This window comes from Acipenser ruthenus, chromosome 19 (assembly GCF_902713425.1).
Source record: "Acipenser ruthenus chromosome 19, fAciRut3.2 maternal haplotype, whole genome shotgun sequence".
NCBI classification, from domain to species: domain Eukaryota; kingdom Metazoa; phylum Chordata; class Actinopteri; order Acipenseriformes; family Acipenseridae; genus Acipenser; species Acipenser ruthenus.
The window spans coordinates 8,805,311-8,828,476 of record NC_081207.1 but is presented as its reverse complement, the minus strand read 5'-3'; the positions used below and the strand labels follow the sequence as shown (position 1 = coordinate 8,828,476).

The window sequence follows — 23,166 nt, the reverse complement described above, 5'->3', positions numbered from 1 at the left end:
CGCTTTTCTATTTCAGACATCAAGCCTTCCAATATTCTTCTGGATCGGAACGGCAATATTAAACTCTGCGACTTTGGTATCAGTGGACAGCTTGTGGACTCCATTGCCAAAACTAGAGACGCAGGATGCAGACCTTACATGGCGGTAAGTCTGTCTGAAACAGTGAGCCAGTGCACTCATTATGAATGGGATAAACCATGTGATTGGAAAACCTTGTGGTGCACATCTCCATATCCATTACAGTGGCTTATGATTTACGCTGGGTGGCAGGAGCCATAGTCAACTCCCTGGTTTTAAGAGCCACTGCCAACCGATCTGCATAATAATGGAAGTCTTTGAACTTGCAAAATGTCCAGGTGGCACAAGTTTAATAACTGGGAGCTGTGTAATGGTGATATCCAGGGGCAGTAGAGCTGCATTGTTTTAAGGCAAGCCCTGTTGGTGACAGACATGTTCAAGTATGTGAGCAGTTTTGTACAATTTTCATGCAGTTGTGTGAAGTGAGTAGGGGGACCTTTTTGCCAGAAAATGTTATGTAATTTTAACGTGGTGTCTAAATCTGGTAATGGATCACATGATGAAGAAAAGAACAGGCTTGGAATAAAGAGCTGGTCTGTATGGACTGACTTTGCACACCCCTACCCTTAGAAGGTTATGAAGTTATGCAATTATTTTATCAGATTCAATGCATCTGCTTTGGTAATGCAGCAAACAGTGACTAAAACAAGACAAACAAAAAATAGTCTGGATGATATATCTATTTCTGAGCCCCCCCCCCCCCCCCCCATATGTCCCCTACGGTAAGTTTGGCTATTGGTCTTTAAAGTAACTTTTCAAGGTTGGAGGCTTCGGTGATTCGATTGACGTTGTTGTTGTTAAGCTTAGGTGCAGGTCCTTAGCTACCGGCTTGATGGTATAAATATTATTTATAGATGTGGACAGCGGAGTTATGCCTGGAGTCCTCTTGGTTTCCATGCTAAATTTGGTGGTAGCCTTTTAATGCAGGGCTTGTCCAGTGTTTGTAACTGTGCCTCATTCATGGATCTTTCAGAATGAAGTAGCTTGGTTGTTCCCAGAGCAGTGAGCTTACAACAAAGGCATGTGAACCACACCAGTATAACTGGAGTTTCCTGTTTCTAGATGACAATCTAGTATAACCTACATAATACTGTAACCTACATGCTGTATGAGTTGACTTTTTAAAGCTGTGGTTTACTTCTCATTGCAGGTCATAGATTAGATCTCATACTGCGTTTCATATGTATTTTGTCTTGATAAATAATGCAGTGAGATTTGGGTAACCACATTGGATTGGATTAGATTACATTTTTATCCTGTAATCCTGTTGGGCTGTGACTGCGTAGCAAACTCTCATTTAGTTTACAGTCATACTGTGTGTTTGTTTTTTAAATATAATAATACATTAAGAGTAAGTGGACTATGGCCCCTAGTATATGTTAGCCAAAAAAAAAAAAAAAGTTAAATACTTTTACTGTGATTTTCTAAATATTTAAATGCAGTCTGTGAATATTTGATACCAGGAAGTAGGGATGTGGACCGGAACAGGTTTCGCGAGTGGTCTGATCCAAATCTATGGAAGTCCGGTACTGAGAGTGGACCGGTATGTGGCCGGTCCATCGCACACACACTGGGCCAGCAGGCTTTTTTTTCTGTTTTTTAAAAAAGATTGGAACTAGTGCAACGAAGGAAACACGGGCAGTGTATAAAACACTGCATACTCCTAAGACTTAAAGCATTAACATTTTAAAATAATTGTTATTTAGATTGAAAAAAATAAACATTAAAAACACAAACACTAACACAAAAAAGCCATTTAAATGGATTTATTTGATGTATTTCAGTTGTTTTAATTGTGGATTATATTGTGCTGCCATACTGCTCCGCGACCCTAGATGTCATGGTTTAGAATAGTATAATACACAGGAATTATACAGCAGAATAGACTGCCATTACTGTTCACTGCTAATTTTGCTATGCTCGCTCAATAAAACCATCTCTAAACTCCCACTAAAAGTACAGCAAAACAAACCACACACACAAAAACGAATGCATCATACTCAATGACTCAATGAATTTCTTTCAGCAAGAAAAACAATAAGTACCATCGTAGATTTAACAATGATGTGCCTGAGAAAACTAGAAGTATATACATAGTTTATCAATGCAAATTATTACTCATTCTAGCTATAGTTTTAAACCACATGTGGAAAAAGCCCTGAATGTTAAACTGGCATTTCAGTACCAAGTGTAGGAATTATTTTAGCAGATCAATGTGACAAATTATCATGCTCAGTCACATTTAAAAACTTTACTATTTCTTGAACTAGTATGACACAACTTGTTGAAGTTTGGTTTTGTGGTGGAGATGGTACACCTTAGCTCTAAAGTAATGTCCAATGTTGAGTGATACCGTGTCTTGATGGAAACTAGGGCGCTGAATCCTGCTTCACATAAATAAGTTGTGTCGAAAGGCACAAGCACCTTGAGTGCATGTGTTGACAGAGCAGGAGAGTCTGTTTTCACACTGAACCAGAAGTCAACGATACCAAGCTGAGAAAATGAAGATTGGAAACTTTGATTGCAGGACAGTTTGATGAGCTGCTCTACTTCATTTGATGGCAGATTCATCGCATCAGGCTGACAAAGTAATGGGCTACGCACCCAGTCCAGTCCGGATTTGTCCCGAATGTCTGTAAAGAACGCCCCAAACCTCTCCAAGTCGTTGGAGATGGGCAGTCATCACCTGTGTAGGGAGGCTCAATTCCAGTGTTCAGTCAGGAAGGTGGAGAGCTGAGGGAACGACTTGTAGTTTTTTCCATGTGAGTTTCTGTCCCCAGAAAGCAATTTTCTTCACAAATCCACTGATCACTATTGCACAGAAAGTTCACAAATTCTTCTTTGCTGTAGTCCATTGCATACGCCACCTAACCTCAGTGTGGAACTGCAGAGCAACATGCTGAGACCCCATTTTGTCGCACAACTGGGCAAAGAAACGAGCGCGAAGTGGCTGAGCCTTGATGAAATTCACAATTGAAATTACATTTTGCAAAACATTGTTCAGTTCTTCACTTAGTTCCTTTGATGCCAGCTGTTCTCTGTGAATAAGGCAGTGTGTCAATACTGCAGCAGGTGCAACTTTTCTTAACCATGGCACACAAACCTGCTCTGCACCCAGCCACACAAGGTGCTCCATCAGTGCAGAATCCCACCAATTTATCCCCAGGGATTTTTTTTCTCCTGTATGTAGCCCTGCAGCACATCAAACATTTATTGTGCCGTTTCATTTTTAGGAAGAGGCAGACAAAATATATCCTCAAAAATGTCTCCTTTCCAGTTGTTGCGCACATAGGCTAAGAAATGTGCATCATGTCTCTCAGTATTGGAATTTTGCTGTTGTTCGTTTGAAGCCTCAAAGCAGCAGCATTGTGTTCAGTCCTGTATGCTCTGACTCATGAATGTTAGACACTGAACTAACAAAAGAAAATACATTTGTACTATAAATCGCTATGGTTATTTTACGCTGGCAAAATCATGTTCGGTTGTATTGCCACTGATTTAGAATAAATGGATGTTGTTTTTCAAGGATGTGGAGAAAAAGCATTTGTGCCTCATGTGGCTAAATTAGTTATTTTATGTTACTTTATGAAAAGTTAGTGACCAGATCTTTTTTTTTTCATTGCAACATACTGTAGTGCAAATACAATCTATTGCTAACCATACTGCGTATCTTTTAAAACTAACATTGTTCACAAAACACAGTGGTAGTAATACGCAACTAATAATCACACAATGTGAAGTATTTTAAGATGTAAGTAAGCTTTCATCTCATTTTTACCTGCATGAGGATATTTCAATAGAGGAATTTCACAAAGACTTGACAAAAGACTGTGTATGAAGAATGCACTTCTCTACACCCAGCGCCGTATTGCCCACTCTACTATTGCCTTGTAAAAAGTAATAGATTAATGTACAGTACCTTCAAATGAGTTTGGGGAGCTTCAGTATCTTTACTGATATCTTATTTATAAAAAAAACATTAAAATAAAGTACAATAAGTAACTAGATAAAATAACCAATGGATTTGTTTGAAATGTATTTATTAATTAATGACCAGTAAGCCTCTACAATCACTAATACTTAATCATCGGTAGGCTACCGGTATGTAAATGTAAAAGTGCAGTGATATCATAAGCTCCATTACAATAAAAACGTTTATATATATATATATATATATATATATATATATATATATATATATATATATATAATCTACAGTGTCGTGAAAAAGTATTTGCCCCCTGTCTGATTTTTTGCATTTTTGCACATTTTTCACATTGTATTTGGTCAGATTTTTTTTGTGGGTTGTAGTAGTATATAGAGGGAGTCTGAGAGAAAAAATGACATCAAAGTTTGGTGGTGCTTTCATTTGTTTGGTGTGCAAGGTAATCAAACATGCAATCTTCAGGTGTGAAAGTTATTGTCTGCCCCCCCCCAGTTAACTCAACCCAATTAAAGGGATAATTAGGGTCAGCTGTTTGAATACTTTGGTTAACAACCAGGCCTGATTTGGCCCAGCCCTGCCCAATATAAATCTGACTAACTTTGGCCCTTACCATCAGAGTGAAGTTGTCAGCACACAGGTTCTAGAGGCACATCATGCCACGAACAAAAGAAATTCCTGAAGACCTCTGGATAAAAGTTGATGCCTATCAGTCTGGAAAGGGTTACAAAGCCATTTCTAAGGCTCGGGGGCTCCACCAAACCACAGTCAGAGCCATATTATCCAAATGGAGAATGTTTGGGACAGAAATGAATCTTCCCAGGAATGGCCGTTCTGCCAAAATCTCTCCAAGAGAAAGGCGTAAAATCGGCCAGGGATCTGCAAGCTTCTCCCGCCTCTGCTAAGGTCAGTGTTCATGACTCCACCATCAGAAAGACACTGGGCAAAAATGGGATTCATGGCAGAGTAGCAAGGCGGAAACCATTGCTCACTAAGAAGAACATGGATGATCCTCAAGAGTTCTGGAACAATGTTCTATGGACAGATGAGTCAAAAGTGGAACTTTTTGGCTGACATGGGCCCCGTTATGTCTGGCGAAAACCAAACACTGCATTCCACAGTAAGAATCTCATACTAACGGTCAAACATGGTGGTGGTAGTGTTATGGTTTGGGGATGCTTTGCTGCATCAGGACCTGGACGCCTTGCCATGATTGAAGGAACCATGAATTCTGCTCTGTATCAGAGAATTCTACAGGAGAATGTCAGGCCATCCGTCCATGAGCTGAAGCTGAAGCACAGCTGGGTTATGCAGCAAGACAATGATCCGAAACACACAAACAAGTCTACATCAGACTGGTTGAAGAACAAGAAATTTAAAGTTTTGGAATTGCCTAGTCAAAGTCCAGACCTAAACCCCATTGAGATGTTGTGGCAGGACCTGAAACGAGCAGTTCATGCTCGAAAACCCACAAATGTCACTGAGTTGAAGCAGTTCTGCATGGAGGAGTGGGCCAAAATTCCTCCACAGCGCTGTGAGAGACTAATCAATAACTACAGGAAGCGTTTGGTTGCAGTTATTGCTGCTAAAGGTGGCGTAACCAGTTATTGAGTCTAAGGGGCGATTACTTTTTCACACGGGGGCATTGGGTGTTGCATAACTTTTTCTTTAATAAATTAATGAAATATGTATCAAATTTTTGTGTTATTTGTCCTCTCAGGGTCCCTTTATCTAATATTAGGTTTTGGTTGAAGATCTGATAACATTCAGTGTCAAAAATATGCAAAAATGCAGAAAATCAGACGGGGCAAATACTTTCACGGCACTGTGTATGTGTGTGTGTGTGTGTGTGTATATAATATATATATGTGTGTGTGTATATATATATATATATATATATATATATATATATATATATATGTATATATGTATATATGTATGTGTGTGTGTGTGTATATATATATATATATAATATATATATGTGTGTGTGTGTGTGTGTGTGTGTATAATATATATATATATATATATATATATATATATATATATATATATATAAACTTGTAACTGAACTATACAAGTCATTTCATGAGAGAAACTTTCTTTGTGCTGGGTCCAAGCAAGCAGGGCTATAGATTTAGTAAGTGTAGACATGACCTAAGCTTGGAGTGCAAGTCGTTGTGCGTGGGTTCTATGCTGGCTGATGTAATCATCTAAGATTAGCTACTGGAGGTCCCACACTGGGATGACATCACTTGCTTTTTTCAGCTTATGAATGAGTAAGCCGAGGTAGTTTCTCAGCCCGAATCACTGGAGTATTAGGGTGACATCATTGGCATCCCTTTGATTAAGTGGATTTCGTTCAGAGCTTAGGCAGTTCATGAATTATTCGGTAGGCTGCTGATGTAAGATGTGTGGACCAAAGAGCTTTAGCCTTTTACTGCCACAGCTCTGTATGCTGACTTGTCAAAGTACATAAGTAGCTGCTTTTTAAACCGTTGTTTTTAGTGCTATGCTGGCTTGATAAAAATTATACATCTGTTTTACTATATTGAATTGCATTTGCCTTAAGTGGGACTTTTAGCCAACTTCAGCCACATATTAAACCCCTGATCAGTTTTCTATTGAATATTGCTTTGATTAAGTTTTTTAGTTGTTGCTGTCGTCGTTGTCGTCTCCTCCTTTACAAATTATTTAGTCAAAAGGAGATTATTTGATGACTGCAAAGTTTTACAATTGCTCAGATTGCTGTGTTTGAATGATCATTGCAGCATCCCAGTCAGATTAAATTGCACCCCCAAGCACATAACAATGCGTTGGCCTACTCTGGGTATGCAAAGTAACAGCAATAATCACTTTTTGGGACGATGGTTTGTGTGGTGACGTCAGGCCAGGAAGTAATTGACACAGCTTTGCATTTTTAATAATAATAAATAAAAAGGTTTAAACAAAAACAAAATGGCACAGTGGCCAAAATAAACAGACACGGAACAAAACATACAAGTATCTTGCTGGTTTGTACCCAGCACTTAGCAATTATGTTTACTCACGTTCCACCTCTGAACACACAACCTCGATCAGCCAAAGCTGTGGGTTTGTATACATGTGACCATCTCCAAATTAGTAAATCAGTCTGAAGATGGTCACATTCAGCACAAGTTTAGCATGGATGGGGAATTTTAACCCCATCCATGCTGTAAAATAATGAATAAAACATCATTGTGTTTTTACACACGAAACCATACAGTAAAACAATAGTAATATCGAAATACACACCGGGGCGGGGTTTACCCTGTCGCATTAGCTTTGTTTCTTTTTTCTTGCTGCATTTTGGTGCTCATGAAAGCTGTTTTAGAGATGCCTCTATTTATCCACAGAGCAGGGGATAGTCTTCACACATTGCCCCCCTAACATGAAGTCTGCACTAGAGGGACTATCCTCTTTGTTGTAATACATGAATACCCATGAGAAGTGTTAAACTCATAAAAGATATTATTGGTAGTAAAAAGTCACAGTTTAGTCCACCATTACTCGCTAGAAGTTACTGTTAAGTGACTTTTTATCCAGTCCAGGAAGTTGTTTCAGCCATGTGGTTAATTACTGAATCTAATAGTCCAGAGCCATGTTTCAACCAGGTATTTAATTGTGAAATTGAACCTCGGTCCTGAATTAAGTAATTAAGGACTCTGTTGGAACAGGATTTTGGTTTGGATTGGACAAAAAGAGCGACAATGTGGGGCCTTAATACGTGTAATTTCTGACAGTGCTGTTGGAAACATTTTAGAAAGTGGTGGAAAATAGCAATATTCACTTCACAGGCAGTTGCATCTCAGTGGATCTATCCTGAAACTATATGTTTTAAAAATATTTAATTTGGTAATATAAAGGTGTCTGTTTAATTGATCTGAACCATGGATGATCTTCATTCCTGTGGTCTGTAACAGACCCAAGCTGTGTTGCAGACCTCCTTCTTACTTGTATGGTATTTAGGGTCAATAAGTCACAGCTGAGGGAGTTACTGTAAAAGGCAGTTGTATTTAGATCTGCAGCTGTTTTATATCATTAAAACAAATCATTCTATTTTATTAACAGCTTTCTTTTTGGTTTATTATAATGTATTTGTTTCTATTTGTCCTACCCCTGAGGTAGCTGCAAATACAAATAAAGTCCAGTGAAGTTGAAAAGTTGGTATTTTCTCTGTTCTCTACCATCAATTTCATGGCAGAGTAAAGGGTTAAATGCAAAACCTTAATACTTTCCTACCAGACAGATTTCTATTTCAGCTCACATCATATGGCATTTCAATTTGTGCTTTAGTTCAAAACCTGTAAATCCCATTCAATTGAGACATTGCATAACCCCCTAAAATGCAGGGTGTTTGGGAAAATGTCATGGCATGCCATATCTGTGGCTTCTAATTTGGAGGTCACCCAAAACATGAAGTCATGCATACTGTAGCTATTCAGGAGTTTCCCTTAAGATCCTCGGAAGCTGATGTAATGTTAATAAAGCTACAATTATGGCTGCAATTAGGATTAGTGAAGACAGTCCAGTAAGTTAACAATTTTACCACAAGTCCTTCAAATGTGGGGCCATTTTCAATACTTTCATCCTGTAAAGTAGGTAGACAGTAGCAGAGCTGCATATAGAAAGTCAGTTAAAGTTTCCGCACACCTAAGCAATTTGAAAGTGATCTCTTCTTACAATTGGACAATTTTTCAATTTTAAGGCCCCCAGCAACACAGAAATACTAAAGTGGTGGTACTTATTTTGCATGAATTCTACAGAAGACCTACCTGGCTATCTGTATAGAAGCATTCATAGTGCTACTGACATTCTAAATATCATTTTAAGATCCTCAATCACTCCAAAATGGGACTCGTTTCAAGTATGACTACCCCCCCCCCCCCCCCCCCCAAAAGGGGGTGTTCTCAGCAAATCTTCATCATTGAGCTAAAATATTTGGCGTGGTTTCCACCTGACCTGTATCTCCCACTACGCAAAATATAAGAAAAATCAAAATCTTGAGGTGAGACGCTCTCGTTGGGTTCACACGGAATGAACTTAGATACATTTCCATTTTTAGTTTTGATTCCCGAGCTATAACAGATCTTGCAGATTACATTCCTAACTACCCGTAGAACACTGTATGTAGAAAACTGGTAAGCAGGTTTGTGGAGAAATGTGTGTCCCTTTTTGTAGAGCAGAAACAAACTGGGATGCAAACAAGGTCTGTTTTAAAGTAAGTGTACAGACTGCTATTATACATTCAACTTGCGCATGGAGAACACTGCCACTTTAAAATTTGATTATATATAGTAAATGGCATATTGTCATAGAAATGCACTACATTGTGCAAAAGCAGTATACACACAAGCCCAATAGCAGTCTTTTTGTCTGAATTACCATATCCCACATTCCTTGGCAAGTAATAACACCCTACTTGTGGTTTAAGCCTGCAGGAATGGTTCTCCTGCACAGCCATGTTGTTGTTGTTGTTGTTCTTCAGTGTCTTTTCACATTTTAAAATGCTTAAAGGCACTTTAAGCAAGATGATAAGGTTGATAAGTAGGAATAAGATCCTAAATTTGGTATTTCAGTTAGGTTCTGGTTTTGAAAATTGAATATGTAGTTGAATTAAAGGACTTGATTGGTTATTGTAACTCAGAGTTTAATTTTTTTGATTGGAATACATTTATAATGCTCTCTTACGATAAGAAAATAGTTTAGAGTTTAAATGATGTTAAAAATATGGAGGCCCAAACTTGGTGTTTACATAGTAAGTGTACAGTGCAATTCAATTTCTTTCGTATTTCTTCACAGTCTTTACTATATATAATTAAATACTGTACACAGTGTTATACACTAATACTTCTCTACTGTACAGTAAAATCTCTGCAAAAGTGAAAAAAATATGAGTCCGGTTTTTACAGGGATACCTTTTTTATGAGCATTTTGTGACTGGGAGCACTCTTGATCTTTAATCAATCAATGGGTGGATGTTATGAAAGATGTCCCTGAAGTATATAATATGGCATTGCGCTGTCATATGTAGTGATTAACTTGGACAACTGCAATTTGAAAGCTTTAAGTAAATATCCCATAGCCCCCATTTGGTGCTTCAAGGACAGATGCAGTGCCAGACTCTTCCACCCAGGTCTAGTTTATGCTTCAGATTTGTGAAAGTTAGGATTTAAGAGTACACTGTGCCACGAGACTCATCTGTTCTGCCTAATGGATTGTGCAGTCTTTCGATGATACCAACACATTTTAAAAGTCAATATTGTAAAAAGGAAAATTAACAGTTCATAAATTTGTTTCCAAAATTAGGAATGATGCTGTAAATTAAAACTTGAATTTCTATTTGTAGCCAGAAAGAATAGACCCAAGTGCTTCCAGACAGGGATATGATGTTCGATCAGATGTCTGGAGTTTGGGAATAACATTGGTGAGTACATTATATTTCACAAGATTTATAGCCATACAGTGTCTATATATTTGGTCTGTGGTTCTTTTCTTTTGCCTGTATTGCCAAACCCAGACCTTTTCCTTACTAAATATCTTGGTACCGCTGAAAAGATTATCGTCCCAGCTTAAATAGGCAAAAGATTTCAATAAACTTTAACATTTCAAAAGTACAAGAAAAACTGGCCTTTTCGTAAAATTTAAATACAGCCTAACAAAAATACTGGAGAAGGTTCAAAACTCTAGAGGGCCACCATGACTACTTCTTTTTAACTTACTTGTGTTACTGCTTTGCGTCTAAAGGGGCCACATGAGCAAGAATCCCCCAGAACCCAATGTTTTTATATTTACACTTCAATCTAGAACAGATCCTTTTGAACCTTTTGTTAAAAAGAGCCATGCACATTTCCATGGAGTTCTTAGAGCCATAAAAAACAAAACCTAAAAATAATGTAAGGCTCTAGAGCTATCTATCGGACAGCCCTGATCTAGAACAGGACTGGGTAATGCAAAGGTGACTAATCCTGACCCTTGCATTACTTCAATAAATTGACCATAGTAAGTTTATCTTTACTGTTAGTGTAACCTGTTCACTCTAGAGCTGATTGTTTCTGTTTGAGGTTCATCTCATATATATATATATATATATATATATATATATATAATTTCTGTTGTGTTCTACAGTACGAACTTGCCACCGGCCGATTCCCATACCCCAAGTGGAACAGCGTATTCGATCAGCTGACACAGGTCGTGAAAGGAGAGCCCCCACAGCTCAGTAACTCTGAGGAGAGACAGTTTTCCCCCATGTTCATCAATTTTGTCAACCTGTGGTAAGTGCGGTAGATGCAGGAATTATACTTGTAATACAAGCTATTAATCTTATTCTACTGGTATGTTGTGGTTGTGTACTGGCAACACTGACATCTGCTGGTCAGAGTGTAGTATTTAAATCCATTTTTCATAGAGATGTTCACTGTGTATTCTATTTTTTTATTACCATGTAAAGGCTCACCATTTGGGAGTTTATTTTTTATGCAGGTTTTTTGATAATTGATATTTATTATTTAATTGTATGTCAGTTGGTTCTCATGGTACCAAGACACTATTAGGACACCTTTGCTATATAGATTTGTAATGTTACATTGAAATTAGAGCTTCAAAACCAGCTTGGGGTTTTTACATGTATATGTTAAGTATCATTGAAGTAATGTCTACTGTTCTTGGGGAAATAAGTTTTATTACACTCAATTAAAAATGAAAGTGAGTTCTCCCTTTCACTGTACTGATTTAGTGATTTGTTCTGCAATGACTCAGATGCCTTGTACTGTTGGACTGTACTATATCTTTAAATACAACCATTATTTTTTGTCATTGATATATTTCTTTTTGTGGTTTAGTCTTTTGGGGTTTGTAATAAACTGTTATTAGTATAAGCTGTGCCCAAAGTAGATGCTAAGCATTTTTTAATGTATTTATTTATTTCAAGCCTTACGAAGGACGAGTCAAAAAGGCCAAAGTACAAAGAGCTTCTGGTAAGTACAGTATATGGATAATTTATTTTATATTGTTACTTAACATTTGGTCAGATTGGATCAAATGTACATATTTGTCTGTTTTGCCATAAGAATTCGGCATAAGAATATATTTGTTTTGTAACAATAGTAAAGTAGATTAATTTTGTTCTGATCTTGAATGATCTACATGTAATGTTACTACTGCAACATGAAATGTGTTTTATAATTCAAGATGTAGTAAGTGTTTTTAAAATGGATTAAATTTATATTTTAGGTGGTTTGCTGTACAAGTAATGGTAACCCTTATATAAGTTTCTAAATTAATTACTTTAGCATTTTTCCTTCCCCTTAGTGCTCTAATAATAATATCCATACATCTCCAGAGGTTTATAACTAAAACAATATAATCAGATGACAAATTAGCCCACATTACTGAACAGTGATATACAGTGGCAGTAGTTTCAAAGGAGTAATTAACCTTTTGATTTTAAAGTAGTGACTAGCTCAGAAAACTGATAGGTGAGCAATGTATTACAAGTGATAGATAATACCGGAGACATTCCATTTGAAATGCAGTCTTAATGTGTATTACTTGGATCACAGTGAAGTCCCATTCTTGATCTCTGTGCTTGGAATCATAAAAGTAGATGTTCACTGAACAGCGATTCCTTTACAATAGCAGAGCTGTTATTACAAGGGAATTCTAACACTTTTAATAAGAACTCTTGCAACATGGGGTCAAAGGATGCACTCCTTTTTCCCCGTTTACTGTTGATATAATAAACAGTGGGGCTGATTCAAATCTAGCCTCACTGACCTAAAGATACATTCCGAACAACAAGTTAGCTGTCTGCAATCAGTATACATCAAGCACTGTAGTTACCAGTCAAATTGCCTCACACCCAAACAAGTTATACTTGGGGTTCTTGGTTTTGTGTGTGTTTTTTAGGAACGCACAAAACTGAAACATCATTAAAACCTGATTTGTGCAACATGGTGGTAGTAGAGAGACGGACATTTGTTACATGTTATGTGCTAAAATAAAACACAGAAAATGAAGAACCATAGTTGCACTGTATGTTTGCTTGTGTAAGCATAAAGCAAATGTGTGCATTGATGTTCACCGAACCAGCTGAAATCCATTTTTGACCCTTTGTCAGTGGTAAGGGGTAAATGCACCCCAACGTGTTTCAAATGAACATATCTCAACTCTTTGAAAATAACCTTACATGTGATTCAACAGTTAATGGGAGTGATCATTCTTCATAACGCACATTTAAACATTTTTGGGGTGCATTTGCACTCCTTTCTGCCTTCTGACGGTTACAAAAAATAGATTAGAATAGATTGAGTTGGGGGACACGCAGAAATAGTGTATCAGTTCTAAAATTATTGATTTATCCATAAATGTGAATTTCCTTTACTGTAGGGTACCATCTGCAGCTCCTCTATTTGCAGAATTGAGTGCTGAGAGTGGCAGGGGAGCTGGGATAGATGTAGAAAACATTTACCACTTCTAAAAGCATTGATTTAGCCCCACAGTATTTTTTCTTAGCCCTGTGCAATCAGTGTCCTATCTTGGAATAAGCGTCTACAGTACCCTGTTTATTACTTTCTACAGTACATTGTTGAAAAAATGATTTTTTTTTTTCCTACGAGTTGCAAAAAAAAATGCATCATTTATACACTAGGCTACCACTAATGTGCAGCCCCTGTTGACTTGTGGAATCAATACCTGAGAGATGTGCCCCCATCTACTTTGAAACTTTGATAATCATGCTATATTATTTGGATTGGCATTCTTTTTATTTTTCAAAGGATGTATCTTTTTTGTTTTGAGAAAGTGTTGTTACTTGTAAACGCATTCCAAATTTGTTATTTTGTCAATGACTGGGGAATGAAATCCACTTTTTTTTATTCCCACAGAAACACCCATTCATCCTGATGTACGAAGAGCGCCCAGTGGATGTGTCTGGATATGTCTGTAAAATCCTTGATCACATGCCGACAGCCCCCAGCTCCCCCATGTATGTTGATTAATGATTCGGCTACAAAAACTAAAGGGCTTGAGAGAGAGAGAACCCACGATGTAAAGATTTGTTTCATCACACATTGTCGTGTTTAAAGAAAATAGAAAAAATAATAGAGTAAAAAAACCTCTCCAACACCATGTGCAATAATATTGGTGTTCATTTTCAATCACGTCTGTATACTATTGTCATATTCAAAGTGCATTTTAGTAACTGAGCACACCACGTTAAGTCTTGGTTTTGACAAAAAAAGAGACCATCTTGATTTTGTGTGTTACAGTGTAGTCATGATATCAGGAAATCAAAATATTGTGGAAGAAAATGTATAATAAATCACTTGTGGAATTTAATTTGAAGACTTTAAGCAGCCAACTGGAAAATCTTTCACCTCTTTCCATGTGTGTGATTTTTAGGCTGTGTGTGTAAACTTTAAAAAAAGGAAAAAAAAAAAAAAAAAAAAAAAGGAACCTTCATGGAACCTTGCAGGATGACCATTCTCCTGAGTCCAACAGGGCAAGTTGAGGATGTATGTCTTCTTCACCGTGCAATAGATTTGCCGATTTAAAAAATAATAATAAATAACTGTTGCTTCACAAAGTCATAGTTGATATTCTGGGGCTATTTTTGTTTTGTTTTATTTTGTTTTAAGAAATAGAAAGAAAAATGTATGATGACAAAACATCAGTTTTACCAAAAAAGTGCTTGGGCAGTGACACTGAAGCTAATAACGAGATGATATCATATTGCAAAGTAATAATAGAAAACATATAATATTCTCTTAATCCAGAAAGAGTTTTAACATTTCTGTGTTTTGTTCCCTTACCACTAGTATATCAGCAGCATTAGATTATAGACCCAACAATGTTTTATTTAAGGCAATGTGGTGTAACACTACACAGCATGTTTCTAAAGGACTCTGCATGCTGGCTTAAAAAAAGCTTGTGTTGACAGAATGTGTGTTTTATTTTTTTTATTTTTTTTCTGGAAACTTTCTTGACAGTATGTAATTAAACATTGGTGTTATAGGGTTTTAGATAAAGACCATACCCACTATGTAGTGAGATGACAATAATTATTATAATAATAATAAATAATAATAATAATAAAAGCTTGCACCTGGTTAATTGTGTTGTATAGGCCACCAAACTCATTCTGTAATATAAATGTATTTCAACAGAAAATTCAAAGTTCACAATAGGTACAGTACAACAAACAGAAGTGCCCTTTTATTTTTCTACAGTTGCATTGCAAGTATGACTGTTGCATGGCACCAAATAGTATTTCAGCATTTTCCAATGCAACAATTACCAGTTTATTTGAGTAAGTAGCATCAAATGTTATTATTATTATTATTATTATTATTATTATTATTATTATTATTCTCATCATCATTTCCTTGCTATTGTATAGTGTTTGCAATCCTTGCGTAGTTCTGGGTTTTGTTGCTCCCATATTGAGTAACATTTAATCTGCTTTGAGCTGCTTTGAACTTGACTATCCAAAGTGCCAACACTGGACAAAGTCAGTGTCACATGATTTGAATGGTTCAAAGCCAGGTAGGTCAGATTAAGAGGAAAATGATAATACTGTAACTCAATATTGGATCAATACAACCACTCTGAATGATTTCGGATACCATAAAATAGTAATATAATGAAAAATTACATTTCAAGCTACTTCCGCTTTAATAATCTTCTAGACATGAAAACATTGGATCAAGTAATAAATACAAAAACAATTGATACATTTTGTGAATAGTATTGTAGAAATTTGATTAAATATCACGGACTGTCAATGGATTAAAATCAAATTTCACTATCCTGGCTTAAACAGTCTATACATAATATGAACACAAATATGAACACTTAAATACTTTGTTATACTGTTGGGTCATTAGGATGTGGATGTAATGGAAAATGTCTAGTCGTGTGAATTTATTATGGAGAGAAAAGACTGTACAAAATGTCAGTTTATTAGTATATTAATATTGGATTATAAATTACTATTAAGGGTGAGGATTTTATTACAGTATCTTTTATTAAAAAATCGAATGTGTATAATGTTCACAAACTGAAAATAGTAGAACTGTACATTGTGGACTTTGGTTATTTCCTGTATTATAGAAAATATATGAAAAAATATAAAATGAGAAAAAAAGGGGTGATGTGCAGGGATATTGCCTTATATGTTTGTGAACTGGAGCACAGTAAATGTAATACCTGGGTTCAACAGGCTCCTGACTATTTTAGCCTATATACTGGTTTGACTTCTTCTGATATTTAAGACTTTATAAATGGAATCTAGGTGTTCATGTAGTAGTTCTATTCTCTTTGCCTGCAGGTCAGTTGTAATAAAAGTAGGATGTGACTGTGACCTTGTTATTCTCATTTTGTAAGGCCTGGTAACATACAATGGCAAAAAATAAATAAACATAACTTATAATTCTGACACTGCATGGGAACTCAGTTTAGTTAAACTTGGGCTCGGATGATAAATAAAACATAACCCTCTATTTGTTGTTGATCTGATAATATTCTTCAATACTAACCATGGCAGAATTCAGATTTTCTGTGCATATATTCTGGACTCAAGTTATGAAAAAAGTCATGAACAAAATAATTACATTTATGCTGAATTTGGATCTTCTTTTGGGTCAAATAAACCCCAAACATCATAGGAGGATTAACACAAGAACCACCGGATTTTCGAACTACCTAGAACCGCCACGTGGGTCACTTTGACCCATACATTTTTAAACTGCTTCGTTATGAAAATTAAAGACACAGTATCGGATACAACTGAAAAGTTTTATTCATGAACATCATCTAACATTTGCATCACAGCAACACTATTTAAATGGAAAATTAAACAAAATGCTTTATGTACACACAAAAACGAAATCATTGTTTCTAATACTACATAAAAATAAAATATAACACTGCTTCTGGTATGACGGAATTTCATATTAGGCACATACGTTGTTATCCTAACTGTCATTTCAGTTTGCTGTATGCATCTTAGTGCAGCTTGCCGTATTCCAATCAAAATGACTACTTTCAAGATTAAATATTTCCTTCTGATATATTCCCAGTTGCATTTGTGGAACCAAATGAAGGATTGTTGTCTCCCAGGTACATTGAAAATTAAGCAACTAGGCTTTCATTGACAAATCCACAATCATAGCAATCTCTGACTCGTAGTCGGTCTACAAACAGGCTTGAAATCAAATAAAAAAAATAAAAACATGCTAGGAGGAGGAGGCGTGTCTTGTTTTCTGCAGTTATAAAAATAATAAATATCTTCCGTTGTCTTTTTTTATATATGTATTGTATGCATGGGTCACATTGACCCATTTTTGCGATTCTGGCTATCAAACGCTGTCAGGATATTTAATTCATATATTTAGGAAAAGTCAAAAACGGACATACACATACGATTTACAATGGAAAAGTAATTAACATTTTAAATGCAAAATGGGTCAAACTGACCCGCATGGTGGTTCTAGTGTTAGACAAAAAGCAGTGCTGTTTATTTTGCTTGTCTTAGTTTATGTGGAAAATATGTCATTGCTTTTAGTAAGAGTGTGTTTTTCTTTTTGAGGAACAGTTTTGCATGCCTCAGTGCCACAGATGTTTCTGGATGCTGGATTAATATGAGTTTTAGGAGACACATTGGAAATGTGATGCAACAACAAGCAATCATTGGCTTTCCTCAGTTACATGTCTATATACTGTATAACATATTATTATTATTATTATTTATTTCTTAGCAGACGCCCTTATCCAGGGCGACTTACAATTGTTACAAAATATCACATTATACATTATACAGATATCACATTATTTTTACATACAATTACCCATTTATACAGTTGGGTTTTTACTGGAGCAATCTAGGTAAAGTACCTTGCTCAAGGGTACAACAGCAGTGTCCCCCACTGGGGATTGAACCCACAACCCTCTGGTCAAGAGTCCAGAGCCCTAACCACTACTCCACACTGCTGCCCATATAACATATAATAATCAGTTCCTCATATTTTTAAAAACCCATGAAGAAACAATTTCTTTCATACTCAAAAAAATGAATAGTGAATTGCTATTCAAGATATACCAAATTAATTTATGCAGGTGATTTCCATTAAGATACTTGTTTGCTATTGTATATCTCTTAATTTTTCTATTACAAGTTTTTTCCACTGTGTGCTTAAAAGAAGCCTCTGATCGGTTCTTAAAGCATCAGTTGTTAGGAGATGCATATCCTTGGTAACAAATATAGTGAAGGCAGTTATATACACATACTTTGGTGCACTTAAAATTTTAGATCTACAGAGAGAAGCATTTACCTAGTTGTGATGAAACTTGGTAAGGACATTCTTAGCTCTCCTTACACCAGACCTGTGCTGAGGAAAGTGAGTGAAGTGGGTGCATTTCCTTTGCTGGAGAAGTCACACCAAATGCCACGCACTCACAGTTCTTAACTGATCAGTTTAACTAGGGCAATCCATTAGCGTTGTGCCAGAGCCGGTGTGATTGTTCCCACTTTAGTGTATCTAGGTACAGTACAGTAAAAGCCCAGATTAATTCTGACAGAGGTATAATGCTAATTGTGTTCCGATGATTAAATCCATAAAGGATTTTTTTGAAGAGCAAGTACCTTACAGGTGTTTCATAAATGAAAAAAATGAAAACCATGTTGTGCAAAAGCAGTAATTCAGGATGCTCAGAAAAATAATAATGAACACTGCAGTGCCAGATCTAGAGCCGTGGTAGTTCCTACTGCAAAGAGTGGGGCAACTACCATGACTCTAGACAGAACCAGACTTCAAGGGAAGAATGTTTCTGTATGGATCGAGACACTCTTAACATAGGGTGACCATACGTCTCCGATTTCCAGGGACAGTCCCCAGTCAAACAATACCCCTGAAAGAGTACCTGGTTCACAACTCTCGTCCCTGAATACCCTTACTTTTAATTTCTTGTGTTGGTTAATAGGTCAGGTGCATAAATGCGTTAGAGAGAAATATCCAGACTGTTTCTATTATTAGTATTCGCAAGAACACTGGAGAGCCCCAATCCTGCTGGTTTTCTAGGTGTCTTTACATCATCAGTGGTGAAAGATCTGGAATACATGTTAATCTGGACTAATTAAACCAATCATTGGTGCAATCAAGTAAGTGAGAGCTTGGTTGAAATGAAAACCAGAAGACCCTGTAGGTCCAGGGTTGGAGACCCCTGATCTAGATGGTACAGCACTATTGCACTTGCCATTGCTAATCCAGTGAGCTTCTAAAGTGCTGCCAGCATCAGGAATATACTGGTGAGTACAATTTTTTTATATGTGTCCCCGGATTTGGTTTACAAAATATGTTCACCTTATCTTAACACCACACGCAAAACACATTTGTATTATATATTAATACCGTATAAGGACAAAATAAGCTGTCAAAAGGTGAGAAAAAAAACCTGTTCTTGTGATCCATGTTCAGGATGTATCTTCATACAACATACTGGTAGAGATTGAGAAGAACATTTAAACCCCCCCCCATAAAATATTTTGAATTAACAATGATTTTTTCTGGAAATTTTATACATTTAAAATGATAATTGAATGCTGCATAATTTTTACGCAAACTCTTAAAAAAATAAATAAAATAAAAAAATAAACTACGTCAACATCATTCAGTTGCTTTATTTCAAACTGTTATTTTTTATTGTCATCGGAAGAGCATACTATACTAAAGAAAAAAGAAATGAAGACAGGACCTAAAAATCCATAGTAGCTTTTTTTAAACCGCTCCAGAGCAAAAAGACTGGAACTTTTACCTGTCGAGTCACCTGCTGTTCAGAGTGGAAAAAAGGCCAAGATTAACAACAATGAACTCCTGCAGATTAAACTGTTAAAATACATATGTTGTATTATGTTCAATTTATTGTTGTTACACTCTGTGCAGTTATCAATGAGGTTATGTGCAACAATGCAAGCACTTGTCATGAGTGTGTTTTAACATTATTTTAGTTGCTGTAACGTAGGTATTTTTTGTTATTGCCTTTTGAGCATCCATAAAAGAATAACTGCATTTATCCTGAATGATGGCAGATTTAGCAAATGTGTGATTCCTGAAGATTTTTTAGCAGTTGATTCAGTACAAATAAATAAGTAACTTAGTGATTCTCTTAACTGTTTAATTTGCGTGCTACAGATGTATCAAGGCTTGCCATAGTCTTTTGTTGTTTGTCTATTTTATCCCCCCACTGGAAATTTGACAAATCGCATTATTATTATTATTATTATTATTATAATAATAATAATTTTCTTCCATGTTTTTAATTGGATGTTTTAATACCATAATCACCACTAGGGGATAATGCAATATATGTTTCAATAAAATTAACATCAATTAAACTGTGGGTAGCGGTAAAGCACTGTGTCTGTGTATGCAGTTTCCTATTTATCCAAAATTGATCGTGCTACAGTATTTTTCTATTATTATTTTTTATAGCACCAGCTACTTTTATTTATTTATTTATTTATTCATTTATTTATTTATTTAAGAATCGCAAATATACTAGCGCTGTAACGTTTTGGCCGGTAAATAGTGTACTTGGTACTTTTAATTGGTTTCAATTAGTAAAGTACTAAATCATTAATATTACTCTCTTAACAATGTATGCAATTGATAAGCTAGTTAACAATGTGTCAGCTACCGGAAAAAAAGGTGTTAAAAATCAGGAATTTGCGATTTCAGTGTGCAATCTCAAATTATGTACAACGGTGACACTGTTCTACATCAACGCACTACACGTTACGGATTAATCCCGTAAAATCCTGGTTGGCTGTGCAAAAATTAAAAATCAAGCTAAACTAATGTTAGTTTTTAAATTTGGTTTAATATAAGTGTCGTGGATTTTCATCAATTGTACCATTGTACCTTGTAGCAAGATTAGAGGACAGCCAAATTAATTTCAAAGTGAACCAATTTATCTAATATCTTGTAAACACATGTGCTGTCATTCTACAGAAATGTAACAAATTGAGTCCCTACCTCAAATTAGTGTATTTAAATATTTCAATAAAAAATGGCAGATGTAGTAAACAGATTTCTTTAGCTGTTTTCATTCAAATTTAACAAATAAGCAACAATTATTTTTATGCAATTTTAACCTTTAACGGTTATTTTTATATATTTGTTTTTTTAATATAAAAGTTCAGTGTCCCCACTTCCAGCTCTTATGCTTTCTAATCAAAACAAAACAAAAAAAGCTGTCCTCAGTTTTCAATGTCATTACCGTAACAGACAGTGTATTGCCCTCTAGTGAAAATATGCCTTAGGCCACCCCTTTGATCAGTGATAATGAAAAGAGATCATTTCCAACATGGACACATGGTGAGTAGATCAGTTTCAAACATTAATTTAAAAAAATCACTTTTATTTAAAATTGCAGTCATTACCATAACCACTTATTTTGTTTTGGTAATGCCACTTTTTAGAAATGCTTTATACTAAATTATTGTTAAATATAAATTAATTCATCAGTAATTCACAAAAGTATTTTCTAGTAATGCAGGGGAAGGGCATTAATACCCTTTAACACTAGAACTACCAGAGTTGTCTTTTTGACCGATCATGGTTTTTAAATGCATTTTTAAAACTGATTTGGCAGCTAGACATCTGTGCTGTTTTTGTTTTTTACTTTTCCTAAATATATGTATTAAACATCTCAAAGCATCAGTAGACCCAGGGTTGCAGAAACTTCTGGAAATATAATACGTTATACCTAGAACTACCGGAGCTGTCATTTTGACCGTCTTAGTAAAAACAGTGGGGTTGTCTTAGTGCACGTGACATTGATCACATAATCGAGCGGCTGAACTTGAAAACATGGGGTTTGTTTTGAATAGCTATAACATGATACTTTTTCAGATGTGATTTGTTTATCAACAACTGTAACAATACTTATTGTCTAGTGAAAATAAATAGACCATCACAACATAGGACTGCACAGCAAGTCTTTCAGGAGTTATCAGAAGACGAATATGGACACGAAAATGCGCCAGACCAAGACAGTGATGAAACTTGCTCTGATCACAATGAGGTTAGTGATAGTGACAGTGATAACGAATTTGCAGAAAGAATGGTTTTCACCTGCCGTTCTGCACCTGCTATCAAATGAGCACTTTGCCATTATTAATCAATTTAAATGATATTGAAATGTATTCAAATAAAGTAAAGAGCATGGAATTGGTCAGGGATCTGAAATACTAAGCAGGTGCAAACATTATAATGAGATCTAAGGATTTTGCCTTGCACATTTGGGCAATTGCTGACCCTCCAAAAACTTTGCATCTCCTCTGACAAGGTGCAAACCATTGTAGAAGCGAGTAATTAAGAGCTGTAGAAAACCACACATCTTCAGAGACCTGTCATTGGCCTCAAGATGTCTGCTGTGGTCCACTTCCTCATGCGGCGACGCTTGGCTCTTGTTGAGGACAGGCAGGAAAACCTTCGGAGGAGAAGGGCAAGACGGAGAAGACCTTGCATATTCAAACCCATGGACATAAGAACATAAGAAAGTTTACAAACGAGAGGAGGCCATTCAGCCCATCTTGCTCGTTTGGTTGTTAGTAGCTTATTGATCCCAGAATCTCATCAAGCAGCTTCCTGAAGGATCCCAGGGTGTCAGCTTCAACAAAATTACTGGGGAGTTGGTTCCAGACTGTTACAATTCTCTGTGTAAAAAAGTGCCTCCTATTTTCTGTTCTGAATGCCCCTTTATCTAATCTCCATTTGTGACCCCTGGTCCTTGTTTCTTTTTTCAGGTCAAGAAAGTCCCCTGGGTCGACATTGTCTATACCTTTTAGAATTTTGAATGCTTGAATCAGATCGTGGCGTAGTCTTCTTTGTTCAAGACTGAATAGATTCCATTTTTTTAGCCTGTCTGCATACAACATGCCTTTTAAACCCGGGATAATTCTGGTTGCTCTTTGCACTCTTTCTAGAGCAGCAATATCCTTTTTGTAACGAGGTGACCAGAACTGAACACAATATTCTAGGTGAGGTCTTACTAATGCATTGTAAAGTTTTAACATTACTTCCCTTGATTTAAATTCAACACTTTTCACAATATATCCAAGAATC

At 36.1% G+C, this 23,166-nt stretch overlaps 1 protein-coding gene across 3 annotated transcripts in view; it reads left to right on the top strand.

The window, feature by feature from the left end:
• Positions 1-16,478, top strand: part of LOC117424541 (dual specificity mitogen-activated protein kinase kinase 4-like) — a 44,408-nt gene extending 27,930 nt beyond the window's left edge. For all 3 annotated transcript variants that reach the window (XM_034040968.3, XM_034040966.3, XM_034040967.3), the window contains 5 exons: positions 17-144; positions 10,389-10,466; positions 11,168-11,316; positions 11,973-12,018; positions 13,927-16,478. In XM_034040968.3, coding sequence (XP_033896859.1) covers positions 17-144; positions 10,389-10,466; positions 11,168-11,316; positions 11,973-12,018; positions 13,927-14,040 — 515 coding nt within the window. In that variant the 3' untranslated portion in view covers positions 14,041-16,478. The remainder of the gene's footprint in view (positions 1-16; positions 145-10,388; positions 10,467-11,167; positions 11,317-11,972; positions 12,019-13,926) is intronic.
• The last annotated feature ends 6,688 nt before the right edge of the window (positions 16,479-23,166 follow it).